The sequence below is a fragment of the Anguilla anguilla genome, chromosome 13 (genome assembly GCF_013347855.1).
Source record: "Anguilla anguilla isolate fAngAng1 chromosome 13, fAngAng1.pri, whole genome shotgun sequence".
Classification (NCBI taxonomy): Eukaryota; Metazoa; Chordata; class Actinopteri; order Anguilliformes; family Anguillidae; genus Anguilla; species Anguilla anguilla.
The window spans coordinates 1,027,641-1,052,969 of NC_049213.1; the positions used below are offsets into that span (position 1 = coordinate 1,027,641).

At 43.7% G+C, this 25,329-nt stretch overlaps 1 protein-coding gene and 1 long non-coding RNA gene across 2 annotated transcripts; both read left to right on the top strand.

Moving 5' to 3' along the window:
- Window positions 1-936: 936 nt before the first annotated feature.
- Window positions 937-15,009, top strand: LOC118210815. The gene is made up of 3 exons (XR_004761917.1): window positions 937-1,146; window positions 11,305-11,308; window positions 13,995-15,009. It is a non-coding gene; the product is annotated as an uncharacterized LOC118210815 (long non-coding RNA).
- Window positions 15,010-16,435: 1,426 nt separating this feature from the next.
- On the top strand, window positions 16,436-17,672 carry LOC118211339 (stonustoxin subunit beta-like). The gene is made up of 2 exons (XM_035388489.1): window positions 16,436-16,481; window positions 17,065-17,672. Exons 1-2 carry the CDS (start codon window positions 16,436-16,438, stop codon window positions 17,670-17,672), a joined length of 654 nt encoding a protein of 217 aa, XP_035244380.1.
- Window positions 17,673-25,329: the final 7,657 nt, after the last annotated feature.

The following is a 25,329-nucleotide window of genomic DNA, read 5'->3' on the forward strand; positions in this document are numbered from 1 at the left end:
TCTATTCAGTGAAATATTAAAACGCTCTTTCTCTCTGTTTACTCCTCTGTCCACCAGCATTCTTTCTTTGCCCATATATACCTTACTCCTCTATCACAGCAAGCAAATAAAAGCAGGATAAAACCTTTTGAGGGTTGCCAGGTTTGTGGTTCCTGAGAAAAATGTAAGGTTTCAGTGGAGTCTGTAGTATCAGGTCACAGGTGATGACTGGATGCTGAGTGTCTGATTGACATGGTAAAAGATTGACCACCTGCATAGTAAAATGTTTCAGGTCTGTCACACATTGCAGTCTTCATCCATCTCCATTATTCACTACCTGCTATGAACTCTAATGAAATCCATATATTTACCCCACTCTCTTTCACACACTGACCTTTTGGTGAGTTTTACTCGTTCATCACACACCTGTGTGTGCTGCAGGATTGTGGTGTTTCTGAAAGGATTGTGAATAAAATGGTATTTTATTCTGCTGGTAAAGCCAAGCATTAACTATTGGCAGGCAGGGTGTGTGTGTACATCTTGGTGGGAGAGTGTCCATCTGATCAACATGTGAGCTGCTGTTTAGATGCAGTGTTACATCGTTTAGTTTAGTCACTCTTCTGTGGTCCAGTCCCAAGTCATTGGATGGATATTATACCATTGTAACCAGGCATGCTGTATGGAATAGCCTGATTCAGAGGTCAATGTTCTGGCTCTAGCTCCTATCATCTAAAGGATTACATCATTTACAGGAGTATTTCTTGGGTAAGTATTCTAATAACTCTCAAATGCCCCCACTTATTAAATTTTTTGTGCAGTTTATTTCACTCCACAAGATCTACCAAACATGTTGGGGTTTTAAAAGAAAAAAAAAAGACTTAATACATCAGGCTTTTATTATCATTATTATTTTAATTGTTAAAATAACAATTAAATGCAGCGCTATAATTAGCCTGTTATATTTGCAAAAGTGTGCGAGAATAAAATGAATGGATGGATTATAGGGCAAGGACACACGGAAAATAGGTGCAATGTGTGGAATTTTCAAAAGACACCACGTTTTTAAAAATCTAGTGTCTACCCCCAGTAAAAGTTAGTAGCAATAATCAGTTGTGGTGTTCTCATACAGCCACTAGATGGCGATGCAGTGTAATTCCAGTTGATGCCGTAGTTCAGTGGTACTCACTAATTTTCTTAGGAGCCACTTATGAGTAAGACCATTACTCAAAGAGCAAGAGAGATTGCAGATATAACTCAGATGTTTTTTTTTTATCATCACTCAAGATATTTACCATCTTTGTGTATGTTTTAAAAAATACAGTACCATGCTTTCCATCCTTACATCTCTTTTCATTCTCAATTCATAATTACATTGCATTATTAAAAGATATAATACTTGTGTGTGAATGTGTAAGGCTGGGAGTGGAACTCATCTTATGTATGTATGTACATATGCAATTATACATAAGCATTATCAACATAAAATAAAAAAACTTCACAAAAATGTATATATTGGTCTACTAATAGAGATGAAAAACGTCTTTTTCTCTGTTATATTTGTATCAATATGTTGAGGCTCTCATGTGTTTTAGCTGTCCCTAGACTTTCTCCATGCAAAACTTTTAGTTAGTGGTTGCAATCCTAGTCAAACAATCAAGATGCACATCTGTAAGCCTACTTCTATGTTTTCTTTTGACAATGCTCATTATAGAAAATGTTGCCTCACATGAGTAAGTGCTCACAAAAAAATCTCATTACCTTCTGCACACAAAGCTTTAAATATGGATAATCTGAGGCTGGGACCATGCTCCAGAAATGAGCAACGCCTGATCTGAGCTCAGTTTTCAGTACACCGTTGACCTGAATCTCACTCTGTATTACAGCAAGGTCTGAACAAAGGTTTTTCAGAGCAGGTGTAAGGCCTGACAATGACACATTGAAAGGGTTCTCAATGAAATTGAAAAGCTCCCCTATACCCCACAACATCTTGAAATCTCCTTTCAAATTAATTTCTTATTTCCTCCCATATACAAATTTGTCATAGTCAAAATGTTGCAGTAGATCAGGGTTAGCAGTTGTGCAGGCTCTTAGATTGGGAAAGTGAAGAAATTCTCTGTCGGTATGAAGAGAGTGGTGATCTTGTGCTGGAAAGCAGTGACTGCTCTTAGCATGTTACCTGGGTGCTTCCCTTTTCCTTGGAGTTGGAGGTTAAGGGAATTCAGCTGGGATGTGATGTGTGGGTCCTCAAGCTTTGGCTCAGCCCTCCCCTTGCTTGCAAGAAAATCACAGATGTGAGGAAGTTGAGTACAGAATCGTACTCGTTTTTTTACACCCGGGGGGGGGGGGGGCACATTGAGCGGGGGGTCTGGGTTAGGGTTAGGGTTAGGGTTAGGGTCCTCCCCCAGGAAATTTTGAGCATCAAACACTTCATTTTTATGCACCAATTTGTGCCTTTTCTGCATCAATTTATGGTGGAAATGTCTTTATGTAAAGGAAAAGACAAGATTCACAGGGACAAATGCACGTGTTCTAAATATTGAGGGGGGAGCTAACGTTAAAGAGATATTGATAGCTAAAACAAACTTGTAATTTTACAAGACGTGCCCATAACGTTACACAAAACATTGACTAAGGCTAAAACACTAACACTGCAACATGGGGAGTCACGTTAATTCCCTGCTTATCAACCGAGTGCAGCTATCGCCAGGTAGTTTTCTAAGTAAAGTGAACATCACATTCAGACAGTGTGATAAGTAGCTAGCAGCGGTACACTGTCTGATATCATAGTTCATTCGCTGACAACTAGCTAGCTAACATTGATGTTAGCTGGCATATTGATAGGATTACCATTACCGTTCTTTCCAACCGCTGTGAGTCACTGACTTTAGCTAAAAAAAATTTCCCAACCGTGAAAACTCTTCACAGTAAGAAGAAATTTTAGGATAGTTAGTGGGTCTGAGCCGCAAAACAAAGTCTCACGAGCCGCGTAATGAGTAACACTGATCTAAGTGTTCTCTGACATTAAGACCATCAGTCATAGGAGGTAAATGTCCTGCTCATCCAGGAATCTTGTGATTCATAGACTTCTGCCCTGAAGGAGCAACTTAACCTGTAAATTCAGCAGATGTAAGTGCCAAAACTCACTATCCCAGGGATCAACCAAATTAAGGCTTATCTGGGTAGTGAGTAGGGGTGGGCGATATAGACTTAAAACTATAACACGATATTTCATGGTATTTTTTGCGGTAACAATATAAATGACGATATGAAAATAGTACCATTCAACACTATCTTTTTGGCCACAAGTGACATCAGCATACAGTCTTGAGAGCTATGCAAACAAACATTGATCCAAAAAAGTCAAACTTAATCCTGACCATCATCAAATACTAAACTGTACCAATTAAGTAGGCTAAAAAATAGAACATGAATTTTATTTCCAAATTAAAATTCCAGTTAAAATGCAAACACCGATACTCGCAGGATTCATAATCTAACCCCAGGAAAAACAAATGGAAGTGTTGTAAAAATACTTTTCTTCTGTAAAAGTGCAAATAATGTTTAAATAGTCCAAACTTAACAGGTCTTAAACTATGCTGCAAAACATCAAAACAGTATATAAACACAATAATGATTCAAATCAAGTACAAGTTTGAAATGTAAACACCGATTCTGACTTTAATCATAAACTACATACAACAAATGAAAACGCAAACACTTATACAACCTCTGTTGTACTGTCATGGCACAAATAGTTGTAAAAATAGTGCAAACAGCAAATCAAAAAGTAACCATCCCAAACATGTCTTCAGTTAGTTTACAAAACTACGAAACAGTGCAAAAACAACACAGGCTCCTGTACAGATCCCTGTGGGACTCCTGTAGCACGGGGATGAGGAGCAGAGGCGGACCTCATCCAGGTGACCTGGTATGACCTGGGGCACTCCCAGAAATGCCCATCTTAGCCAAGGTGGAGAGGAGTAGTTTTGGTTGACCATGTCGATTGCTGCAGACAGTTCTAGGAGGATCAGGACAGAGGAGAGGCGTGAGGAGAGCAGTCCCTGTTGAGTGCCCCGATCGAAATCCAGACTGGTGAGGGCCAAGCAGCTTAACCGGCAGTTATTACATGAAAGAGGACAAAATTATTATGTGAACTGTTTTTATTATATTAACTATTATATTATATTATATTATATGTGGCTCTGGTTTGTTTGCTTTTTACCTTAAATAAGAAATGGCCCTGCATTCAAATCTGAAATTGATCTGTATTTGCCAGGAAAAAAGCTAAAATTCCCTTTTTTGCATGAGGGTGCTGCCATCTTGGAACAAGCTAGTTTGTGACATCATTGGCATTAGTCTCGGCTGTTCAATTTTCACTGCTAGATGGCTGACTTTCAGTGAGCTCAGAAACGAATCAGGAGAAAAGAAACAAAAGAAAAAATGCATAGAGAGTCCTTTTGTATTGCCCCAGGGTGCTCAAATAGTATTACTACACAATACCTATCATTTTCATGAACTGCCTCTGACGAGACTGCAACCGCTGAGCTGCTGGCTGCTCTGAAATGGTCCACCTGTGGGACGGGGCGACGGGTCTGCAGTGATGCTTTGTTCTTCACACCACAAACCAACTGAAGCCAGACACTGTGGTTGGGCGGGAGGGCAAAATGTATGTCAGATATCAAGTGTTTAGATTATGGCCTCAGAGAGAGAAACAGTGAACTGGATACAATATTGGCTTGAAGAATGCTGCCTCCCCTCCCCTCCACGAAAATTAAAGGAGACGTTCTTTATGCCACTCTGATACCCTAATCTAGGCGGGCGACCTATGGGTCCCACCTCCTGCAGAGTTTGTCACGGATGAGACAAACCAGAAGACAAAGCTATTTCCAAGATCCAGTTCTGTTTGATATATTTCCGGTTTAAATACAATCTGTGACATTTTATTGATATCATTGACTGAAAACTTTATATTTATGTTAGAAGCACAAGTAGACTTCACTGCATTTTATTGGTATTCAATTACTGAATTACCTATTCATGTTTGGTCTTGTTAGAAAGGGACTAAATTCCTGAATATTTTGGTAATATATGGTTCTTAGCCATGCTTTCAACAACATAAGGTCACTTTCATTAATAAGTACGCTGTCAGCTTTTAGATAGGCCAGTCCTTGTCATAAATGAGCCTGCCTCCCTTTCTACATCTGAACGTGGAATTTCCCAATCAGGGCAAACATGCTGAAGCCATGCTGCGTTAAGTGTTTATGATGGCCTCAGGAAAAAGTTGTGTTGTGTTGCAGTTGGTCTTTATTTTGGTGTTGGTTTCTTTGTTGTGCATTTTAGCTAATTTCCTTTGTTTCTGTGGCACTGGAAGAGGGTAATACTTTGATAAGGTCTGGCTCTTCAGTCTTTCTTTTCTGGTAATCTAAAGTTAGCATCTTGTTTCATGTCTTCTGTTTTGTTTTGTAACTTGTAACTAGACCTGATACAGAGTTTGTTTTGGTTTGTCGGTTGATTCCACCAGGTTACTGTCAACTGACCTATCAATGATTAGATTCATAATTGTCATTTTTAATATTACTTATTACATTAAATCGTAAAATATATTTTATATGTAGGTTAAGTGAGCAGTATGCAGCACCTGGGGGTCCTGAGGCAGACTCAGCACAGGGGCTCGGCTGATCCCTAAGCAGTGTGCAGCACCAGGGGGTCCTGAGACAGAGTCAGCACAGGGGCTCAGCTGATCCCTTAGCCCATAGTGATGGATGACAAAGATATTTTACATTTGTGCAACCTCATATTTGTACCTTAGTGAAACAGGAAATGGTGAAAGGCAGCAGTACAGTTCCGGGGGACTGAGATCAATTTTTTTAAGTAAAATTTCTTTAGATGCTACTTTGTTTGGTTTTATTTTAAATATTCTTTAGGGGTGCCAATAATTTTGACCCCTATGTTTTTGAGAAAAATCCTATTTTTTGTCAGTTTTTTATAAGAATTGTTTTATTAAAGTGAAAGTAAGCAGTTTCTACAGATGTTTGAGCAGATAATTAAAATCATTAGGTTTATTGTTTCTTTTATATAATCATTTATGCTAATTTTAAGGAAGAGTGCCAATAATTCTTCTTTACTTGAATGTATGAACTCTTCTTTGCAGACTGAACAGCTGTGACCTCACAGAGAAGTCCTGTGATATTGTGGCCTCAGCTCTCCAGTCACCAAACTCACCCCTGAGAGATCTGGACCTCAGCTACAATGACCTGGGAGATTCAGGAGTGAAGCTGCTCTGTGCTGGATTGAGGAGTCCAAACTGTAAACTGCAGAGACTGGACCTCAGCTACAATAACCTGGGAGATTCAGGAGTGGAGCTGCTCTGTGTTGAACTGATGAGTCCAAACTGTAAACTGCAGAGACTGGGGTGAGTAGTGCTGTGTACTGTGTGACATTAACTAAATAGAACTACTGATTATGGAAATGTAAGGGTTTGAATTTTGTCACAGGGAAGACTAATTTCCTGACTCCATTCATTTTCTAAACCTCTAACCTGAATGTTTGTGTGAATACAATTTTGCTCATAAGATTATTGACTGGGGTGTGCTCATATGAAATGATGGGCAGCTTGACCCTGTATCCTGGAGAGAGAGACTAGCTACTGCTGCCAGGCATTCATCAAAGTGTTCTCTGACATTAAGACCTTCAATCCTGGGAGGTAAATGTCCTGCTCATCCAGGAATCTAAAACCAACAGCTATCCCTGGGATTAACCTAATTAAGATTTACCCCATTTGGGCATGACTTCTGTATTATTCTATTAAATAACATTTGACTGACCCTAGCAGCTATCCAAGAAGAGCTACATATCCTGCTAGTGAATCTAACAGTATGCCCAGTGAGTACCTCAGTAAGGGTGTTACCCCAAAACTTTAAGTTACTGTCGCTACCCCGGTTCTCCGAAACACAGAGTAGAGCGATCCACATATAGGGAATGACATCCGGTCATCCAATTGCACCAAGTGTGGCTTTGACAGCCAGTAGCGCATTCAATGCTACAGGAGACTACTGCCCTCCTGGAAGAACATATAGGACAAGTGCAGCGCTACTACTCCTCAGTGAACATATTCACTTCTCATGCGCGGCAAGCAGGGCAGTCTTGGTGGATCTCTCCACTGGGGTTACAACAGTAACCTAAAGTTCTCTTTCATCATCTCGTGTTTGAGATCCACCTATGGGGAGATATGGACAACTCCCAGATTGCCTTATGCTCACAGAGATGAGCTGAGATACTGTCAGGCCAGCAAATGAAGCCTCCTCCCCTGAGGGGAGGGTGGTGTCGGGCACATCCCGTGTAGGGAAGTACTAAACAGATTCCACTGCCCAAAGCTATAGCCAGGTCCTGGGAACAATATGAAGTACTAAAACCCATAGCAGATGAGGGGAGATGTGTGTACCTCACACAGAGCTCACCCCCAGAACTGAGTGGGCTACTGGCCTCCTGCTGACGTTCAGGCGGTAGAACCTTGCAAAAGTATCTGGAGAAACCCAGGCTGCAGCTGAATATATTTCCTGTAAGGAGAGCCCATGGAATAGGGCCCACAATGCAGCCATACCCCTCGTAGCATGAGCCCTCAGGCCCAAAGGGGGTGTTATCCTCTTTGAATCATATGCCATAACAATAGCTTCCACAAGCCAATGGGACAGCCGCTGCTTAGAGATGCTTTTCCTTTGCAGGCAGGGGCCCAGGCCCTGGTCGCTCTTTCTAAAAGCCTTAGTCTTTGTCATATACATGCGGAGAACACAGCATATGCAGCCTATGCTCCTTGTCAGGGGAGAAAGGTGGTGGGTGAAAAGTGGCAAGCTCCAACATCTCGCATGTGAAAGGAGGGAAGCTTTTAGGCATAAAGGCTGGATTGAGCTTAAGAAAAAGCCAGTGCATCTTAGGGGAGAATATTGTGCACGAGAGATGCACTGAGAGCACATGGAGGTCACTGACTCACTTAGCTGAGGCTAGTGCAAGCAGCAACGCTGTCTGGAGAGACAACAATTTTAAATCTATCTCATGTATAGGCTCAAATGGCCTTAGAGACAGAGCCTCCAGCTCCAGTGATAAATCCCAAGGGGAAATGAGCTTTTTAGCAACAGGCAGAGAACAGTGAGCCCCCTTCATGAACCTGTGAATGAGGGGTGTTGCCCCACTGCATGGTCTTTCAACCCAACATGACAAGCAGTGATAGCTGCCAGGTAGATCTTATTGGTAGAAAAGGATTTCTCTTTATCCATAAGATTCTGTGAATAGCACAGCACGTCAGAAACAGAGCACTGGTAAGGCACTGACTGATGAGAGGCACACCATCTTTCAAACACCTGACACATATAGTCAGGAAGTGACCTGGTAGAGGGCGCTCTCGTGCTCTGGATGGTTGCAGGCACGTGAGGGGGAAGCCCTAATGCGTTGAGGTTATGCCTCTCACGGGCCAAGCCCATAGAGACAGGAGGTCTGTGCGTAGCGGGAGCGTGAATGGCTGTACATAAAGGAAAGGGATAATCACTGCAGTAACATTTCCAAAATCTGGGCATGGAGACACCATTCCCCATACAGTGGGTTTCCCCTTGACAGCAGATCAGCGCTCGTGTTCAGAATTCCTGGAACATCAATCAATCAATCAATCAAATTTTATTTATATACCGTATTTCACAGCGATTGTCACAATATGCTTCACAGACAACCCTGGCCTAGACCCCCACAGGAGCAAGCCTAAAGCAACATGGGTCACACGTAACCACAGAAAGTGATGGCTGCTCCAGACCAACAGACTGTGGGCTAGACCATGGAGCTGGAGGGAGCGCATGCCACCTTGGTGATTGACATATGCTACCGCAGTCATTATCGCAGCGTACGAGCACATGATGTCCCCTTAGACAGGGAAGAAAATATCTGAGTGCTGTCCATATAGTTAATAGCTAAAAGAAAATTGATTCACCATGTAACCCTCCTGAGACCCCCCACCCCAGAGAGGGATGTGTCTGTCCTTTTTTCCCATATGAAAACGATCTTGAGAGGGGTTCCCTGAGTGTAAATGTCTGTGTTTTCCCAGTGACGCAGAGTTGCAGAGCGGTTGTGTGTTACTGTGAGACAGTGATGGAGATCGCACACGGGGCTGAGGTAGAGGGATGAAATCCACCTCATAAAGCCCCTCGTTCTTAACAGCCCCAGTGGCAAAACCTGAGAGGCTGGCACCATCAGCCCCTGTAGTCTGAGGCATGTGTGATACTGTACTCTCGAGCCAGGCTTGAACTGAGAGAGATATACACATACACACACTGAGATCCAAGATAGGAAGTTGAGAACCATCCTTCTTTGGGAGCTGGAAATAAGGAAAATAAAAACTATGTTGGGTTCGATCTCTGGGAACCACACGTATTTCCCCCTTTTTGTAAGAGGGAAGGAATTTATTCCTCTTAAACATGGGAGTGCTCTCTTGTGTTTGAGAGTAAATGACTCTGTTGAAATGGGGGGTTCACTCTGAACTGGAGTCTGTAACCCTTGGCTATTGTCTGTAGCTTTTGGCTATAGTAGCGCTGCAGTGTTCTATGTGCTCTTCCTGGAGGGCAGTAGCCTCCTTTCGCATTGGACGTACTACTGTCTGTCAGAGCCAGACTTAGTGCAATTGGATGCTTCTGTGGAGATCTGGACCGGATGTCATTCCCTAGAGTTGGCTTTCAAACACAAGATGATGAAAGAGAAGTTTATTTATGGCACCAATTCAGTGATTCGTTCAAGCAGAGATGCACACTTCAGTCAGTGTGTAAGTAAGCCATGTACTTTGGATGCGCTGTAAGAGAAAGAGTACTTTATAATATGACAAAATAATGGAGTTGCCAATAACCATGAATTGAAAGCTTTAACAGTGTTAAGAAGCAATCATTTTATTGAGAAGACATGGCAAGATGGACTGGACACTATTCTATTAGAGAGGAAAGGACATGCACCTGAAGAGATTGTAAGATAAAGAAAAGGAACACAAAGAAATTGTGATGCATACCAAAAATGCTTTTTATGAAACGGAACGGACGGAGTGTAGCACAGTGGGTAAGGAACTGGGCTTGTAACCGAAAGGTCGCAGGTTCGATTCCCGGGTAGGACACTGCCGTTGTATCTTTGAGCAAGGTACTTAACCGAAATTGCTTCAGTATATATCCAGCTGTATAAATGGATACAATGTAAAATGCTATGTAAAAGTTGTGTAAGTCGCTCTGGATAAGAACGTCTGCTAAATGCCTGTAATGCAATGTAATGTAATGAAAGGACTTTGGATAATGAAGTAAATTGTTTGAGCTTCCCTTAAATGCTATTCAGAGAACATCTCCCACAATCCACACTAGTTTACATTTGACAAAATGAAGTCTGACCTGACCAAAACTCTAGTACCTACCGCCATCCCCACGAGACCCCCCCCCCCCACCCCCACCCTACAGGGACAGGGGTGCTGCATGGTAATTTTACTGACAGTAAATAAGGGGCATTGTACTACTGGTGTGCCCTAATGATTGAATCTTTCATTCCTGTATGTGTTTCATGTCCTCCTGCAAGGGTTTACAGTGATGGTCTTTCTAAGGACTGTTTTATACTTCTGTGTAGTCTGCATCTTTTGCATGATTTGCATTGTGTGCAACATTTGCAAATGGGCAGAGCATTTATATGGCATGTTGTACAGGTACAGGTTGTGATTTTCCACCCACTTACAGATACCTTCAATTCCATATCTTTCATATCCTTTAATAAACTTTTATCACATCCATACTGTATGCTATGGGAACGAGGCACAGACGAGGCAGACAGTGCTGGCAACATGCCTGTAGAGGACTTTTATTGTGACAGCAGTATCACAATGAATGAAGACGGGGGAAAAGTGAAACACAAGATGACATTACATTACATTACATTACATTACAGGCATTTGGCAGACGCTCTTATCCAGAGCGACGTACAACAAAGTGTATAACCATAACCAGGAACAAGTATGACGAAACCCCTAGAGAGAAGTACCGGTCCAAGTGCAGGGAACAACCGCATAGTTCAACTTGGACCCTGATGGTTAAACTGATTAACACTAACAACGAGAACGGCAACAACGCAATCTATGGAAAAAAACACAAGTAGTCATTAAGACAGTTAATGCACCTAGTCACCTACGAAACAGCTGCCTAGTTACAACCCTAAGTTTAGTCATTTACAGGGGGGAAGGGAGGGAGGGGGAGAGGTGCAGCCTGAAGAGGTGAGTCTTCAGTCGTCGTTTGAAATGGGTCAGTGTCTCAGCTGTTCTGACCTCCACAGGGAGGTCATTCCACCATCGTGGGGCCAGAACAGACAGGAGACGTGTTCTGGAAGTGCAGGTGCGAAGAGGGGGAGGTGCTAGGCGTCCTGAGGTAGCAGAACGGAGGGATCTGGATGGCATGTAGGGTTTGAATATCTTGTGGAGGTATGCTGGGGCTGATCCCTTGACTGCCTGGTATGCTAGGACCAATGTTTTAAATTTGATGCGAGCTATAACAGGCAGCCAGTGGAGGGTAGTGAGCAGGGGAGTTACGTGGGAGTGTCTGGGGAGGTTGAAGACCAGACGAGCCGCAGCATTCTGAATGAGTTGCAGGGGTCTGGTGGCAGATGCCGGTAGTCCAGCCAGAAGAGAGTTGAGATGAGATCAGGCTACTCAAATGTTCGGGAAAGCAAAAGTGCTAGGGAAGTGCAGGTGGGTCCAAAATTCAGGCCATGAGGAGGGGTACGTCTGAGTCTGCCACAAAAAAAAAAAAGAGAATCAGAGTCACTCAGTGAGGGGAAAGCCAGCACACCCCTGGAGTGAGACCATGAGGCCTATATAGGGCCAGCAGCTACTCAGGCAAAGGGGAAAGTGGTGTGGACAAAGCACTGGTATGCTGCCGGTGGCCTGATTGTATCTCAGGTCCAGGTCTGAGTGCGGAGTGGAGGTGCTGAAACTCAGCCCTGTCCCTCCGGCGCTGTCCAGGTCTGAGTGCAGAGTGGAGGTGCTGAAACTCAGCCCTGTCCCTCTGGTGCTGTCCAGGTCTGAGTGCAGAGTGGAGGTGCTGAAACTCAGCCCTGTCCCTCCGGCGCTGTCCAGGTCTGAGTGTGGAGTGGAGATGCTGAAACTCAGCCCTGTCCGTCCGGCGCTGTCCATGGTGCTGCAGGCTGGCCAATGAGACACAGGTGAAGTGGAGCAGAGTGGCAGCTGATGGCAGGGAGGGGCGGGGCTGCAGAGGCCCACACCACAATACATATATATGAGCATGAGCATTACTTCCTGTTACAGTGAATCTGCCTTGAGCTGTGTGTTAGTTTTCAGTGATGTGGGAAGTTCATCACAGAAAACCAAAAGGAAATTAGCAAAGTCAATGTCCACTCTGAAAAATGTGTGTTTCCTTTTACTTCTTTACTTTTGGTGGTGGCCAAACATCCTACAGCACTGAAAACTAACTCGCTGTCCACTCTGAAAGATGGCAGCTGCACGTCTAGTATGGGATGGGAGGGTTAAGCCCAGAGAAAAGATAGAAAAGGTAGATGAGCCCGTTGCCCCAATTCAATTTAATTTTCAGGTCCAAAATACTGCAGTTGGAGAGTGTAGCACAGACATCTTCCTCAGAGCATCATCAACCTTAAAATCCTCATTTTCACTCTTCATCACTGAACACTGTCATTGGCACATTTCCCATATTAGATACATGCTTAATGTATACCTTGTATAATAATACTAAAATATATGAACTCTTCTTTGCAGACTGAACAACTGTAAACTCACACAGAAGTGCTGTAATATTGTGGCCTCAGCTCTCCAGTCATCAAACTCACCCCTGAGAGATCTGGACCTCAGCTACAATAACCTGGGAGATTCAGGAGTGAAGCTGATTTGTGTTGGACTGATGAGTCCAAACTGTAAACTGCAGAGACTGGGGTGAGTAGTGCTGTGTACTGTGTGATCTTAACTAAATAGAATTTGTGATTATGGTTTTATTCAGTGAAATATTAAAATGCTCTTTCTCTCTCAGTTTACTCCTCTGTCCACCAGCATTATTTCTTTGTCCATATATACCTTATTGACCACCTGTATAGTAAAATGTTTCAGGTCTGTCACACATTGCAGTCTTCATCCATCTCCATTATTCACTACCTGCTATGAACTCTAATGAAATCCATATATTTACCCCACTCTCTTTCACACACTGACCTTTTGATGAAGGTGAGTTTTACTCCTTCATCACACACCTGTGTGCGCTGCAGGATTGTGATGTTCTGAAAGGATTGTGAATAAAATGGTATTTTATTCTGCTGGTAAAGCCAAGCATTAACTATTGGCCGGCAGGGGGGTATGTGTGTACATCTTGGTGGGAGAGTGTCCATCTGAACAACATATGAGCTGCTGTTTAGATGCAGTGTTACATCATTTAGTTTATTCAGTCTTCTGTGGTCCCAGTCCCAAGTCATAGGCTGGGTATTATACCACTGTAAGCAGGCATGCTGTGTGGAATAACCTGATTCAGAGATCAATGTTCTGGCTCTAGCTCCTATCATCTGAAGGATAACATAATTTACAGGAGTATTTCTTAGATAAGTTTTCTAATAACTTTCAAATGCCCCCACTTATAAAAAAATTTGTGCAGTTTATATTACTCCACAAGGTCCACCAAACATGTTGATAAGGGGTTTTAAAAGAAAAAAAATGACTTAATACATCAGGTTTTTATTATCATTATTATTTTAATTGTTACAATTATACTTAAATGCTATGCAATAATTAGCCTGTTATATTTGCAAAAGTGCGCGAGAATGAAATGAATGGATGGATTATAGGGCAAGGACACGCAGAAAATAGGTGCAATGTGTGGAATTTTCAAAAGACACCACGTTTTTAAAAATCTAGTGTCTACCAGCAGTAAAAGTTATTGGCAATAATCAGTTGTGGTGTTCTCATACAGCCACTAGATGGCGCTGCAGTGTAATTCCAGTTGATGCCATAGTTGCATTGCTGGGAGATCGAGCCAGCCAGATGAACTGAAGTGTAGCACAGCTGGTACACGGCTCCGGCACAACTTCAGCTGTTAGCAAGTACAATATCGCAGGTCTGACCAATGATATCATTGCTGTTTTGATAAAACCTTCATGTTATTTTATATACTGGTGTATATATTTAAGTTGTCTGTGACAGTAAGCTGCTTAATTGTTCACTGGCTCCCCTAGCTAGGTGGATTCATGAAGTAACCAACCGACCCTCCTATCGGACACTTTTAAACAGTGTCGTCAAGGTTACCGTCACGTTAAGTAAGAATTCGCAATTTTGTATAGAATGCGGTTTCATTTCACCATTGTGAAAATTTTAAAATGAATGTCAAAAACACTGAATTAGTTAACCATAAATTGTTTGATAACTTGATGGTTATAAGATTAGGAAGAAAATATTATCATGATAACAGTTGACGTATTCAGCTAATGGGTTTCACGTGTACATTAACAGTTATATTTATCTATTCATAGTGATGAATATTGAACGTTTTTAAAACGTATAGATGTTTATGGACCGAAGAACATGTCAGGTCAGGTATAGTGCACCACAAAAATGCTGTTTCTTGTGTTTGCAGATTAAATGAATATGTTTGCAAGTCAGATAAGTTCATCATATGGAAAGGGTTTGGCAATGAATTCCTTGCAGTAGACTCCCAGCCTTGAGGTTTCATTATTTTTGTCAGTTAATAGAGCCCAGTAATTGCCTTAGACTTTTGTGTATTACTCAGAATACTTAGTGAACTTAATTTACACACCCCCTCCCTGTTTCTGTGTGTACATCCCCAGATAGCAAGTGACTCCGGGCCGGATTCTGGCCCGAAGTCAGCACTGCCAGGCCGGACTCGGCGCAATTCCGGCCCGGAGTCGCTGGCTATCTGGGTCTCAGGAATGCGTAGGTACATATATATATCAAGTGCCACGCTGCACAGTGTCACAGCTGTGAATTTGTGTGTGTGTGTGTGTGTGTGTGTGTGTGTGTGTGGTTTCTCCACAGGCTGGGTTGGTGTAATCTCACAGAGGGCTGCTGTGATGTTCTGGCCTCAGTCCTGCGTTCTCCTGACTCAGAGCTGAGAGATCTGGAGCTCAGAGACAACGAGCTGCAGGATTCAGGAGTGAGAGCGCTCTCTGCTGGACTGGAGGACCCACACTGTAATCTGCAGAGACTGGGGTGAGTACAAACACACACCCCTTCAATCCAAAGGGCTCCAGTGTGACTAAATACAACACTGATGTTAATGTTTCTAATGTGAAAACAGACACTTCACAGAACTGAAACAGCATGTTCCTGTTCTTCCTCTTGGAAGAATAAGACACAACGCACATGAATGAAGAAAATGAATTAGTCCTGTTTCCTGAACTGTAGTGGGGTGTAAACTCAAATGTGTTTGATAATGGCTCATTCCACATTCATTTTATTTTATATATAGCTGTAGAAGGTGTGTAACACACTGCTAGGTGTTTGACACACAGCCCTGTTAGTTTATATTAATGTGCGTAAGGTGTGTAACACACTGATGTGTTTGACACACACAGCCCTGTTAGTTTATATGAATGTGTTTAAGGTGTGTAACACACTGCTAGGTGTTTGACACACAGCCCTGTTAGTTTATATTATGTGTGTAAGGTGTGTAACATACTGCTATGTGTTTGACACACACAGTTCTGTTAGTTTATATGAATGTGTGTAAGGTGTGTAACACACTGCTATGTGTTTGACACACACAGCCCTGTTAGCTTATATTAATGTACTGTAAGGTGTGTAACACACTGATATGTGTTTGACACATACAGCCCTGTTTATATTAATGTGTGTAAGGTGTGTGTGTCCTTCTGTCTGCAGGCTGTCAGGCTGTAGAGTCACACAGATAGGCTGTGATTCTCTGGCTTCAGCTCTGTGTTCAAACCCCTCATACCTGAGAGAGCTGGACCTGAGATACAATCACCCAGGAGACTCAGGAGTGAGAGCGCTGTCTGCTGCTAAACTGGACACACTCACACTGCTGTAAGTACAGAGAGTTTCCACACTGCACCTCACATACACACACACATTCACACACACACACAGAAGGGTTTGGAGGGCATGGAGGGCACTGTACAAACCAGCGTTACCCAAGAGGGTTGAGGATCTACAGTGGAGGGTGCTGCACGGGATCACTGCAGTAAATAGTTTTATTTCTGTGATGATCCCGTCAGGATCCCACCATTGCCCATTCTGTATGGAGAGAGAAACTGTTCATCATAGTTTTTCTGGGTGTGCCAGACTTCAGCCTCTCTTTTCTTTTTTGGGGACGTTTATTTATTTTATCCTTGGTTTCCCATACAGTCACAGACGGATAAGTGCCAGCTAATTTATTTCATTTCAGGGCTAAAATGGCAGTTTCTATAAGTGGGGAAAAATATGATTGGTGGAGGGGACCGGCAAGATGTGGCTGTTGTAGTTTGGGGTTTGATCAGAACACAGTGATGGTGGAGTTTCAGTATTACAAAGCAATGGAGAACCTGAGTGTATTTCAGAGTGTGTGTGTTATAAGGGTGTTTTATGTTCAGTGGAGGGAGGGGAGCTATTTTTGCACATGGAATAGGGTGAAGGAATGGAATACGTTTCCTTTGTGACAGATTTGTGTTTTTTTCATATGATCTTGGTTTTGTGTTTTATTGTGTCTTTGTTTTTATTTATGTGATGTCATTGGTGTGTTGAGAGTGGAAATAAAGTATTGTTAAAATTCAGAATTCTGTTCTGCTGTTCTTACAGTGTGGACAATGGAGGAGAGAACAGGACCAAACCAGGACCCAGGAAATGTGAGTGTGTATCAACACAGAACACTTTCCATAGATACACACTCTGTTGTGTGTGTGTGTGTGTGTAAGAGACTTCTCTCTTACTCACATAAACACACAAACAGAAACACACATGTACACAAACACACACACAGGTACTATCACAGCTCTTTCTCTCACACACACATAAAGAGGTGAATATTAGTAATGAGAATTAATCTCATTAATGTCTCTGGTGTGCAGACGGCTGCCAGCTCACACTGGATCCAAACACAGCGCACAGAAAGCTGTCTCTGTCTGAGGGGAACAGGAAGGTGACAGACACATGGGCGAGAGAGGAGCAGCCATATCCTGATCATCCAGAGAGATTTGAGCACGAGCCCCAGGTTGTGTGCAGAGAGAGTGTGTGTGAGCGCTGGTACTGGGAGGCTGAGTACAGTGAGTCTGAGTCGAGGGGGGGATGGGTTTCTATAGCAGTGACAGATAAAGGAATCAGCAGGAAAGGAGAGGGTTCTGACTGTAGGTTTGGAAGGAATAAAAACTCCTGGAGTCTGGAGATGGTCATTTGCTTTGGTGGAATCTATGAAATCTCTGTCTTTCACAATGAGAAGCAAACACGCATACCTGACCCCCCCTCCCCCTACCGCAGAGCAGGAGTGCATGGTGGTGCTGGTAGACGAGCGTGTGTGTACAGGGTAGGAGTGTGTGTGGACCGTCCGGCCGGCACTCTGTCCTTCTACAGCGTCTCTGACTCTGACACACTGACCCTCCTGCACAGATTCCACACACACTTCACTCAACACACACCCCTCTGTGCTGGATTTCGTGTGCTTGGCTCCTCTGTGTCCCTCTGTTAACTGGAGTAGACACACACACACACACATTTACACACGTGCGTGCACACACAAACATGCACACACACACGCATGTGTGCGCACACACAAACATGCACGTGCACACACAAACACACGTGCGCATACACACTCGCACGCATGCACGCGCGCACACACACACTCGTGTACACACACACACACCACATTCATATACCCACTCACACACACACACACCACACACACTCACATACACATACACACACACACTCAATCACACACTCACACACACACTCAGATACACATAGACACACACACACCCACACCTACACACACACATCCACACACACATACTCTCACACACACCCTTTCTCTCTCACACTCACACTCATGCACACACACTCTCAAATACACACACTGATGTACACTCATGCACACGCACTCACACACCTACGCATGCACACACTCGTGCACACCCACTCACACTCACACACACATACACACTCTCTCACACCCAATCACTCACACACCTAATCACACACATGCACACACACACCTACACACATGAACACAATCTCTTGCACACACAAACACACATTCACCAGTTCACTCTCACGCGCACACACACATGCCTGCATACGTACACAGGCTCAAAACTGTATGCACACACACACACTCTCTCTCTCTCTCTCATACTCAGTCACTCACATAAACACACTCACATCCACACACATTCACACAAACGCACGCATACACACACAAACTCATGCACTCAGGCGCACACACACACATGCGTGCAGAGACACAGACACGTGTCAACACACACACTCCTCGGTGTCCCTCTGCTAACTGGAGTAGACACACACATACGCGCACACACAAACATGCGCGCACTCACACACGCATACACATACACACATGTGCGCATACACACTCGAATGCATGCACACACACACTCAATCACACACTCACACACATATATACACCTAGACCCTCACACACCCACACCTACACACACACACACACACACTCATATACACACACACACATACACTTATATACACATACACACACACTCAATCACACACTCACACATATATATACACACACTCATATGCACCTAGACCCACACTCACACACCTATACACACTCTCGCACACCCAGTCACACATACACACACACCCTTTCTCTCTGTCATGCACACACACTCACAAATACATACACTCATGTTTACTCATGCTCACGCACTCACACACCTACGCACGCACACTCTCTCACACCCAGTCACTCACACACACCTACAGACAGACAGACACACAATCTCACACACACACACACACACACACACACACGCATGCAAACATACACACGCTCATATCCGTATGCACACACACACACACACTCTTTCTCTCACTCACACACTCACATACAGTATATAGACACACATTTGCAAACGCATGCGCACACACTCTCATGCACTCACACACAAACACAAACGTGTCAACACACACACATTCTCATTCCCATACACACACACAGACAGACACATGTATAAACACACACACATTCACAAAGGCACTCTCACGCACACACACATACACATACATACACTCATTCTCTTGCAGGCACACACGCTCAAATACACAGTCACACACACATTCACACAAACGCACGCACACACACTTTCTCTTACCCATACACACGCATCCGTGTGCACACACACACATACTCATGCACTCAATCGTACTCTCACACATGCACACACACATACATGCGTGCACACGCACACACACACACACATCCTCTTACCCATACACACACGCACCCGTGTGCACACACACATACTCATGCACTCAATCATACTCTCACACATGCACACACACATACATGCGTGCACACGCACACACACACACATTCTCTTACCCATACACACACGCAACCCGGGCACACACACACACTCGTACTCATGCACTCACAGACATACACACACACATGTTCACATCCACAGTCACTCCCACAAACGTATGCATGCATGCGCACACATTCACAAATACACCCACGCAAACACACTCTCACCCAATCACACACACAAACACACACACACACACACACGTCGACACACTTGCAACCTTCCTTGACCAGTGCCTTAGCAGTGCAATTTCAGCTGTGCCAAATATTAGCCTCAGTACAGCTTAAACCCTGTACATAAGAGTATGATCTTTTAGCAGATTCAGGTTAAGCACTTGCTGTCTAAATATGATTTTTTTTTTTTTTTACATTTTAATACATTTATATTGCAAATGTTCAAGGTGTTTTTACGTACTTTTGATTATTAAAACATTAATAGAACATTGAGAGTAATAATGCCAAAACTGGCAGGGTAAAATGTATTTGAAGTAATAATTCTGTCTCCTGTATCTGCATCTTTTTTTAAAGAAGCCAGTGGCAAACTCCTCCACTTAAATGTGCATTTTACTAGTTTTTACAGTTGCTTTCATTCATTTTCACAAGAGTTCCAATGTGCAAATTTCTGTGGGCAAATGCAGCTGATAGGGAGAATGCAGAATGATCACTGCAGTGTACTTATTTCCTTTCATTAATGTAAACAATGATGGACTGACTTTCCTTATTATTTTTGTTAGGATTGTTTTTTTGTTTTTTTTGCTTTAATTTTCTGTATTTTGAGACAATAATATGCAATGATTAAACCTGAATTATAAAAATATCAAATGTTTTGCTGTTATGATTTATTATTGTGTGATGTATTGAACTCCTGTGACACAGTAGTAATTATTTCACATTCTGTATGGGATTATGTTTGGGCTCAATATGAGTAGATCAGCATGGGGCTAAAATCTACAGTTGAAGCAATGGCATTCATATACAGTAGTGGAAATAAAATCCATTATAAGAGAAGTTGTGTAGTGTCTGATGAATACTTGCTTCTGTTACTGTAGTGTGACCACAACTCAATACATTTTGTAAAGTCACTGCTTGTCTATTGAGCTGGTATATTTATGTTACCTCTCAAATAAATGGTTTCCCTGTAGGTTTGAACCTGGATCTGCTGCACATCAGTTGAATGGATTAGACCACTAAGCTAAAATCAAGACTGAAGTGTGGTTTGCATGACATCCAGTCTCTGAGATGTTCCTGAGACCCTACAGTTTTTCTTAGTTTTTCAGATGCATTTCTAATATCTGCTGTCACACATTACAAATGCATTACAGTATGTTATGATTGCTTTGGCTCAATGTGGAAAACTCAATTTGCCAAACTGACTGGCAAAATTCTTACCCTAAGACACTAATTGCAGTACCTACCCACAAAGTGCACAACTCTAAATCACACTCAGTTTTCACAATACAGTTGTCTCGTATTAGTACAACGTTCCAATGCTTATTGCTAGACATGCAGATTGTGAAATTAAGTCAAGATGTTTGCAATCCTGTCTCGTCACTTCCAGCAACATTGCCCAGGTGAGTCGCATTGCAGCATGATTGGTAATCCCAACATAAAAGGCTGTTTTACAGCACTACATTCAGTAGTGTCTGACAACATGGAGCAGCCCAATGCAGTTGGTACTGATGGACGAATTGTGGCTGTGGCTGAGGTTGTGGTCAAGCAGGTAGAAGAAATATTGTTGTATCGAATGAATTTAGAGCCACAGTGATTGACCATGTCATGAATCCAGTCATAACAATGGGAGAAGCTGGAAGGATTGTCAGGCCAAACTTAAAAATGTCAAAAGTGGCATCTAATAAGAGCTTTTGGACTGAACATTGATATGTCAATAATTTACTGCAAAATGTGACACTGTAATTACATTACAGGATTGTTGTGTTGGTGTCATTTTATATTATTTGTGTTTCGTGATGAGCCTGTAAGCCATGTTAATCATTTTTATTAGAGAACGCGCAGCTCTGTTTTTCCAAAATGCCGGCTTATTCCACATGGGGGAAAATTGCATTTGTGTTAGGTATTCCTGTGGCATAGTCTGTTCTGTCTGTTCTGATAATGTGATTATTTTTCTTCTATCAGATAAGGCCTGCTGGTGTAAGTTTGTAATGTTGCATTTGTATGTGTTATTTTTGCTGTTTATGTGTCAAATGTCTAGAGTGTAAATGTTTCTGTTTAAATGATTGGTTATAACACACATCGCCGCTATTTTCACCGACCATGTTAAATGTACTCGCGTGTCTCAGCTCCAAAGGCATGCTGATGTTAAACCCATATTCCAATCTGTTTGAAATGACACTGTGGTGTGGGGATGGCTGGTTTAAGCAGCCACACCTGCCCTGGGTCAAGCTAATTAGACCTGGCCAATTGGATAATTGGTGAAGAATTAGATAATTAGCCAGGCTAATTGGACCCAGGAACAGGAGTGGCTGCACCTCTGCGTAGTGAGGTAATCACTGCGCACAGGTTAAATCTGCCATCCCCACCCACACCAGGCAGCTTCTGTCATGACAGGGTTAACATCTGCTCATTTGGCTATACCATCTACAGAATCTGTACTCTTGGCATTTTATGAGAGCTGAAAATGTATAACTTTGTTAATCAGAAATTATATCTGGGTGGGTAAATTGGTGGATACGCTGTAGAACATAGTTTGTCATTGATTTATAAATATACCAGTATATCCTGGGCTTTTACTGATGGTTTAATTGTGGTACATATAGCAGTGGCTTGATACGCATTCTATGTTTGCAGTTTGCTTCTACCTGACTGCTTACCCCTAGCAGGGAAACAGAGGGGCACAACCCCCCCAGCAGGAAAACAGATGGACACAGCCCCCCCAGCAGGGAAACAGAGGGGCACAGAAGACTCTGGGTCATCCCACCATGGACGGCGCAAGAGGGGTAGCAGGTTTTAGCAGTTTGCTAAGGTGGTCTGGGAGGATGGACAGCGTGGGAAATTGTGGAGGACCGATCGCTCAGTGGGTCAGACTGGTGGAAGATACCACAAGCCAGACTCAGCTTCCTGATCAGGGTCAATTATGACACACTGCCTTCTCCTCAGAACCTGCGCTAATGGTTTGGTGTGGATGAGACCGTCCGCTCTGTGCTGCCCCCAAACGAGGCCTGTGGCACATTCTGTCAGGCTGTGAGACAGCTCCAGCACAGGGACACAGAGCAGGACTCCGGCACAGGGACACAGAGCAGGCCTCCAGCACAGGGACACAGAGCAGGCCTCCGGCACGTTCTGTCAGGCTGTGAGATGGCTCCAGCACAGGGGTGCTACAGATGGAGGTATGATCAGCTGCTGCGGAAGCTTCTGGAAATACTGGAGACCAGCAGACAGGAGGCAAACAGAGACGCCTCTCCTGTGAAAGAGCATCAAACCCACTTTGTGAGGCAAGCAGAGGAGGAGGGGACCGTAGGACACAAAGGTGGGAGTAGAGCCCTGGTTCCAGGCAGAGGGTGGAGCATGCGTGTAGATCTCAGTCCACAGCTCCGTTTCCCAAATGAAATCAGCACAGCGTCCCTGTGCCCTAACATGGAAATGTGGTCTGCTCGGGCGAAGGTGGTGCTCTTTATATAGAGACGTGGTCCACTCGGGCGAAGGTGGTGCTCCTTATATGGAAACGTGGTCCACTCGGGCGAAGGTGGAGCTCCTTATATGGAGACGTGGTCCACTCGGGCGAAGGTGGAGCTCCTTATATGGAGATGTGGTCTACTTGGGCGAAGGTGAAGCTCCTTATGGAGCTCACCCTCCCATGGGAGGAGGGGGCAGAAGCAGCCTATGAGCGGACACGGCTGAAGTACTCCGACCTGGCAGCGGAGTGTGAGAGTGTAAGGAGTGTAAGGAAGCCAGTTGGAGAGCGACAGTATATCCAGTGGAGTTAGGATGCTGGGGCTTCATCTGCCAGTCAGTGCTTCACCTTCTGGAGAACACGGGCATGACAGGAGCAAGCCTGAGGAGGCCAGCTAGGGGGCTGGCTCAGGAAGCAGAGAAGGGGGGCTGGCGGCTTTGGCTCAGAAGGTGTGGGCGGGAAGAGTCGTCAAATACCCACTCCACCCAAACCAACAGCAGGGGGTGGCAGCTGGCCTTCTGGATCAGTTTGAGCCTCTTTCTGTCCCTGGGGTGGAGGCTCCCAGCCCAGTACACACAGGTGTAGAACAAGACATCGGCCACAATGATCTGGTAGAACAGGGCCAGCATCCTGCTACACACACCGAAGGAACGTAGCCTCCCCAGAAAGAAAAGCCTTCAGTCTAGTAGGGCCTCCAAAGACACAAACCACTATATCAAACCATCTATCCATGTGATCAGGTGAACAATGTGTGTATGTGTGTGGGTGTGTGTTTGTGTGCGTGTGTGTGCATGTTATGCACGTGTGTGTGTGTGTGTGTATTGATGCGCTGTGTATGTGCTCTGTGTGTACAATAAGAGCATCTTCAATGCGTCTACCAGTGCATTTCTTTGAAATTACACCCCCATCCTCATGCTAAGTCGAATTTAATAAAACCATTACGTGCCGTGGCAGGAGCTGGAAATGGTTGGGAGCATCGGAGTATTTATTTTTGCTATCAGACCTGTGGGCTGTACTGGAATACTGGAAACACAAAGTGGATGCATTCCGCCATATACTGGTCTTGTGACGCTACTACAAGGAACTGAACTGCCGAGGGTGAGACTCAAGGCAGCATTTGGGAGTTTCTAAAACGTTGACTGCTTACTCCGATTCACTTTGTCTAATATAACATTTTTTCTAAAGATCTGAAACTATGCACTAATATAGGAAATCAGGATGGGGTAAATATTTTTCATGGCACTGTACATGAGGTAGACAGGTTTCCTTTAACAGGCTATAATACAAGGGGCACCAGGGAGACACACACTACACAGCCTGCAGAAGAATTCTCAGAAGTTTGCTAATGCCACACACCAGTATGGAGTATATTATCTTAACAAAAGCGAGCTCGTCTGAGTAACTTTTTCCCAGTTGTAATTACATCAAACACCCATGTGATAGAGCCAAAGCCATGACATGACCTTATGTTTAATCTTAAGGCTTTGCTTTCTCAATAAAAAAATCAGGTTTAGTACGATATCAAGCCTACACATTAATGGATTATTTTACTCTGCTTGGGCAAGAAAAAGACACATTTACCACATTTCAGCTTGTGCGCATATATATTTTGTAATGGAATAGGACAGAAAAGCTGTTTTTCATGCCGGAGGAAGACCTTTCATAAGTGGCTCTGACATGCAGTCATACGAGCGCCCAAGGGGGGTCGCTAGAGAGCAATGAAACACAGATCCCTGTCTGACTGAACCCCCCCCCCCCGTACCCTGGGCAACACAGGCACCAATCATGCGTCGCCCTGTGGAGCTACCGGGCACAGTCGGCACTGGCACGGTCCGGATTCAACCCGAGGCTGTGAGGCTCATCCATGCACCTCAGCATGGTGGCTTAACCGAATGAGCCATCCTGCAGCCCCAAGCCTACTTTCAATAAAATTACACCTTATCAGCATCCATAAGAAATGCTAACTTCCATACAATATGCCAAATAATCACTGAATTGATAGGAACCACTCAAAGCACGTACATGAGGCACACAGGAAATCATCAGGCCAGGTGACATTTTCCCACGGTAACGGACTTTAGTACAATATGCACCAGGGAAATACCCACTACACAGCAAGCAGAGGCATTCTCCAAAGACTCACTAAGT